We start from the raw sequence: 6,608 nt of genomic DNA, 5'->3' as shown, positions 1-6,608 counted from the left end.
AAATGACTTATTTTGATTTGGTACGGAGTTTAAGAGTAAACAAAACACTTTTGTATCTTGTGGTTATAAATTAAAATTGAATTAACTTTTATAAAATTGTCCTTTGATCTTGTGGCCTTAGACACGTTAAGTGAAAAACTGATTTTAAAATGTTACCAAAAAAAAAAGAGATTATATTTTTTGAAACAGACTAAAAAGGAAAGGAGGTCGTATTAATTTTGTTAGGTAAACCATGTTCTGAAATTTCGAAATTCTATTGTATAAATATATGTGTAGAGCTCATGTTGTTGATCATAAATCCATTGATAAATTAGTTAAACTCATTTATTTTAACGTCAATTACTATGGATTATTATTGCACTCCTCTAGCTCTCTTGTTTGCCTGGACTTTGTTCCAAGGCTTGAATTTGTTAGTAGCGTTAACATCAAATAGAAGCAAAAAGTTACCTCCAGGACCCTTTCCATTACCCATAATAGGAAATCTCCACTTACTGGGAATTCAACCCCATAGATCCCTTGCCAAACTCGCCGATTCTCATGGCGCAATTATGCACCTGAAGTTGGGCCAAATATCAACTGTGGCGATTTCTTCTTCAGACATGGCTAAACAAATGCTCCAAAAGCAAGACTTAGCCTTCTCTAGCAGGTCTATTCCTGATACTGTCCAAGTAGACAACTTTCACATGTTCTCCGTTGTTTGGCTTCCCGCTTCATGGCCTCAATGGAGAACTCTCCGCAAAATATTGAATTCCCACATCTTCTCCGTTAACAAGCTTGATGCCACCCAGCATCTTAGGTATATATAATTAGTTTTGATAATAAAATGACGGCAAGACTCATAACCGTCCTATTTTTCTATGTTATCGATCACCGACCTCATCAAAGTTTATTTATTTTTTGTAAGGTACAAGAAGATGGAAGAACTTGTTGTTTACTGTAAAAGGAGTAGCCAAATGGGGGAGGCGGTAGATATTGGTGGTGCGATTTTTAGGACCATGTTGAATTTACTTTCCAACACTCTAATCTCAAAGGACTTGGCAGATCCGTATGAAAATTCGGGTAAAGAATTTAAGGATTTGGTGGAGGGACTAATGATAGACATGGGTAAACCAAATTGGGTGGACTACTTTCCAGTGCTAAAATTATTAGATCCACAAGGACTAAGGCGATATAATTCTCACTTCGGTAAGCTACTTAAGTTTTTTAATGGATTGATAAATGAGAGGATGGAGCTAAGGAAGATGAATGGACAAAAGAGGAGTGATGTTTTAGACACCTTACTCACAGCAACTGAAGATAATCCACAAGATATTGATCGCAAGCATATAGCTACAATACTTTTGGTGAGTACTCACTACTTTGAGAATATTACTCTCCAGGTTCATTTTTTTTTATCCTGATATCAAAGTCAGGTCCATTTCTGTTGATACATTAATTGAACATGCATATAGTAAATTAAAAATCTTTAGTTTATTTTCACTAGTGGTCCTTGTTTTTACAAACCGAATTGAAGTCCATCTAGTACTTGTTCAGTGTGCCCCTCTCTTTGAATTATCAACCCTAAGTGGTTTCAGTGAGTAATTTTCGGCTCAAAGTTACGTTGTGGGTGTATCTTAATCTCAGGACCTATTTAATGCGGGAACTGATACAAGTTCGAACGTGGTGGAATGGGCTATGACTGAGCTTCTTAGATCTCCAGATATTATGAAGAAAGTCCAAGCTGAGCTCGTACAGGTCCTCGGAGAAGGTAACCTGATGGAAGAAACTGACGTTGCCCGACTCCCTTACTTGCAGTGCATTATTAAAGAAACTTACAGGATGCACCCTCCAGCTCCTTTTTTGGTACCTCGAAAAGTAGAGCAAGATGTTGAGCTGTGTGGCTACACTGTCCCTAAAGGTTCGAAAGTGCTCATTAATGTGTGGGCAATTGGCCGGGACTCGACTCTATGGGAAGACCCTTTGGTGTTTAATCCTGATAGATTTAAGGATTCAAAATTGGATGTGCGAGGTCAAGATTTTGAGTTAATTCCATTTGGTGCTGGTCGAAGAATTTGTCCTGGTCTGCCATTGGCAATAAGGATGGTCCCAGTACTGCTAGGCACACTGTTGAATACATTTAAGTGGAAAATTGAGGGTGATATTGCACCAAAAGACATGGACATGCAGGAGAAATTTGGCCTCACCTTGGCCAAACTTCGTCCTCTCCGAGCTGTCCCCCTTCCCCTTTAATATCCAAAAAAATGAATAAATAAATAATAATTTAATATAAGTACAAATTTATGTATTTTCACTTTCCCAATTCATATGACATATTTTAAGTTTTGAGAGTCAAATAATTTAAATTATGCTCACGCAATCTTTTTTTTTAAAATGAAAAATATATATTTTTAAACTACTTAAAAAGTACTACGAGTCACAATAATTTATATTTCAAAATATTTTAAAAATATATAAAAAATTTATGATTAAGATAAACTTTTTTGACACTTAAAATTCGAAAGGCCTCACATAAAATGAAACAGAGAGTAATTTTGCACCTGAAGATATTAAAGTTTCCTCAGTAAATGCAAGGGAATTTGAAGATTTTTAAGTTCGTTCACGCATTTGAGAGTAATAATTCTTCTCCTTTAATAATTACCTCATGTTTGGTTTTAGTTTTATACATCTCTAATTATTAGAGGCGAAGCTAAGATTAAGAATTGGAGTTCTAAATCAATTTTGTTTATGGTTCACAAGTTAATATACATTTATTTATTTTATTTTAAAATATAAAAATATTAGTGGATTCATCTGAACCCATGAACCCCACTTAACTCCAGCTATGCGTCTCTCTATGCCATGATCAATTCTTTTTCCTCTGTATAATTACATTTCGGTCTTCAAAATTATATGAAAAAGTAGAAATGCACTATGTCTCATTTCCATGCATTCGTATATTCTTTTTCTCTTATATTACTGCTGGAGTATAAGCTCTGAATATATATTTAATGGCTCTATACTTTAATGTCTGTTTGTGAATATTTTTTATTTTGTTATATCAAATTTATTTTAATAGTAAATATAGTTGAGTGATTTTGAAGATAAAAGTCTTTAAGTTGAATGATTTTATTGATACAAAAAAATAATTCTATAAATTTTCTAGATAATTTCTTATAATTCAATGAATTATAAAAAATAAAGTGTGAATTACATGGGAATTTTCTTGCGAATTATGTATGAAAATTCAAAGAAAAACAAGTTGCCTGCAGATTTTCCTATAAAAAAGAATTCGAAGGTAAAATCTTTCTACGTAATTATTTCTAGCGAATTTCAGAATCCCCAACTAATATACCAAGGGATTAAATTCCGTAGGCAAATTACTTGCGATTTTTCTTGCAAAAAATACAAAAGATAAAAATGATTTTTCTTACCAATTTATTCACAAGTAAAGCCGCGAGAAGATATTCAAATAAATTTTTTTTGAACAATTACTCCCTTAGTTTCAAAAAAGAATGACTTTCTTTCATTTTTAGTCTATTTTTAAAAAAATGACATTTCTTTTTCTGGTAACAACTTTTCACGTGACAACTTCATGCCAAGTCAATGTAGATCATTCTTTATAAAATATATGGACTAATTATTATCTTTTATTTATTTATTTTATTAATCATCGAACCCCTAAACACATATTTATTTGTGACCCCCTACACACATATCTACCTACCTATCTATATTTCTCAAACAACTACCCACCCAATGCACAATTTCATAAGTGCTCAATCCCCTATGAAATTCAATTTGATTTATCAACTTCCCATGCGATTCTATGCCCACTCATTTATAGTTGCTTCTTGAAATTTTATTCCATCAATATTTCAAGTCATAGGATTATAGATGTTAAATTTTTGGTGTTTTTTCGATGTGGTACAAAAGATGTCATGATACTACACTAATTTTGTTTTGTCTTTCCCCATTTTGATTAGTTCTTAGAACAAAATTAATTAATTCAATTGAATATTTAACATACCATTTAGATACTCATAAATTGTACAAAATTACTCTTACTTTATATCATTATCAATATGACAATAAAATATATCTTACACATTGACTAAAATTCATGTAATTTGACTCTTAAAAAATGAAACATAACAATTGTTTATATATTTAGAATAAATCACTTTCACCCAACATTAATGAAAATGTTATGCTTACACTTCCTATGAGATAATATTTTAACTAAGCATATTAAACATAGACAAAGTTTAAATTGTACTTACAAAATATTTATAAATAAATAATTGAAAATATAAATGAATTTATAAGTTTAAAGTGCAAGAAAGTTATGACCAATAATTGATAGTATATCTTATCAGGTATTTGAGGTATTTTTAATTTTTATTGATATTTTAATAATTATATTTTAACATACTTAATTATACATTTACAAATAAATATGATTAATAACTTACTATATATATAGAAATTATGTCGTTTTTAATGCTTATAAAAATATCAATTAGATATGCAAGTAAAGTTTATTTATTTTTTATTTAATATAATTTTATCAATGAAGGGTAATTGAACTTCAGACTAATAATGTATATTATTGAATTTTTCTATACTTTAGTATAATGCTTGAATTGTTCAATAATACAAAATTTAATATAATTAATATTAAATTAAAATTAATTACATTTATGATAGTTAGTTTTTATTGGGTAAATATCTATTCATGTAATTTTAATTCTTTCTATCTTTTTAATTGAAACAAAAAAACAAGAAAAAAAATCGCATTATTGTTTTTTTGTGATACGTTAAAAAACATTGAAAGTGACATATGTAGTAATGTTCCAACCCCATATTACATTGATATTATTATATAATAATTTATTCAATCTAAAATTAGAGTAAATATTTAACAATAAAAATTTTCTAATGTCATTGATATTTTTTAATTTTTTGTAGTTTTTTTATTTTGTAAGTATATTTTAATGAAAACGTTTCTCGAAGTTTTCAAATAAAACAAGTTTTTAGATTTTAAAAAAAACTTTCAGTTAAATTATAATTAAAAAATTTCAAGTATATATTCCACAAAAAATATCCAATCGAATTTACAATAATACAATCCCCAAATAATTCTACAAGTAGAAAAGTTTCCAAGTAAATCCTCAACAAATAAATTTCCAACAAATATCGTAGAACATGAATCCACATGTAATACAACATATATAATTGTTTTTAAATTTTTTTTTTTAAATAATTTTTTAAGTAATTATTTTTAATTGAATCAGCAAATAAGTTTATTTGGTTTTTTTTTCCAAACAAATTTAAAAATAATTTTTTTCCCATAACTTGTGAATTCACCTATGAAATTTGTATTTGCAAATTATTTGCCCTTAATAATTCCCCTGGTAATAAATTTATAAAAATGACGCCAAAATTACTTACCAATATTTCTCGAGAGATACTTTTCGCAAGTAAAAAAGTTTAAAATTCAAAAATTTCTTAATTTCGCATGAAAATTTGTAGAAAATTCTTATGAAAATAATTTTCAAATAAAATCTCTAAATAATTTATAATATTTTACTAATATAATTTTTTAAGATATTAACTCCTAATTTTCGCGTACATCTAGTGGATCTACATATTGTTGTGACATTGTTTAAAAATATTTTTTGGCCTTGTTGTGAATATATGGGAACTTGAGGGCAAATGCTGCGAGGCCGAACCCACATTAATATGGGACAATCCCCGCGATGAGGACATTACATTATATTGTTACTAGTAAATTCTGTTTGGCAAAATTAATGGAAAGATGGATTACGTTGAAAATAGTAACTCTTACTTGAAAATTATTAGATATTTATGATCTGAAATAAATGATATAAATTTGTGAGAAAGGTAAAAGTGAAATTTTAAATTGAAATATTAATAATAATATAAAAATATGTTATTATATTTGAAACAAATTAAAACAAAAATAAGTTATATAAATTATAAAGAGGCATTACATTAACTTTCAATAGTTACATATATTACACATTTTGGAGAGAGATAGAGTAAGAGGTGGTTTGGTTTGAAGCATTGTTTATTAAGATTATTTATGATGAGAAAAATTACGTTGGCTGTTGGGATAAGTTATAATAAAATTATTTTTCATTAGTTATTTGATTTATTAAATATGTCTGATATAATTTCTAATAATAAGTTATTTGCTTATAAAATATATCCTCTAAAAATAATTTTTCTTTTTTTTTTTAAAAAGATAAATTATCTTATTATTTTACATATTTATCGAGATAAATTATTTCAAAATAGCCAGAAGTGAGGATACCTAATTCAGCCACTAAAAGTTTCTACGTTTTTGTTTGTGAATCACACAAAACGACAAGGTTTGTCCACCAATTGTTTTGATTTGATTGATAGAAACAAAGAGGTACATCATCATACCATGTAATCGATCCAATAATGCATTCAGCTGCAGCAAGGAAAATGTGGTGAAACGTACTCCACAAATGGATCAATTTTGAGAACATGAGGGGCCGACCATATGATTTAATTCATATTAATTAATTCATCCTTTTAATATATATATATATATATATATATATATATATATATATATA

General features: G+C 28.3%; 1 protein-coding gene across 1 annotated transcript; it reads left to right on the top strand.

The window, feature by feature from the left end:
- The first annotated feature begins 283 nt into the window (after nucleotides 1-283).
- Nucleotides 284-2,318, top strand: LOC107010314 (geraniol 8-hydroxylase-like). The gene is made up of 3 exons (XM_015209591.2): nucleotides 284-796; nucleotides 905-1,343; nucleotides 1,624-2,318. The coding sequence occupies exons 1-3, from the start codon at nucleotides 345-347 to the stop codon at nucleotides 2,227-2,229; spliced, it is 1,497 nt and encodes a 498-aa protein (XP_015065077.1). The 5' UTR covers nucleotides 284-344; the 3' UTR covers nucleotides 2,230-2,318.
- The last annotated feature ends 4,290 nt before the right edge of the window (nucleotides 2,319-6,608 follow it).

This window comes from Solanum pennellii, chromosome 2 (assembly GCF_001406875.1).
Source record: "Solanum pennellii chromosome 2, SPENNV200".
Lineage (NCBI taxonomy): Eukaryota > Viridiplantae > Streptophyta > Magnoliopsida > Solanales > Solanaceae > Solanum > Solanum pennellii.
This window is presented reverse-complemented; position numbering and strand designations above follow the sequence as displayed.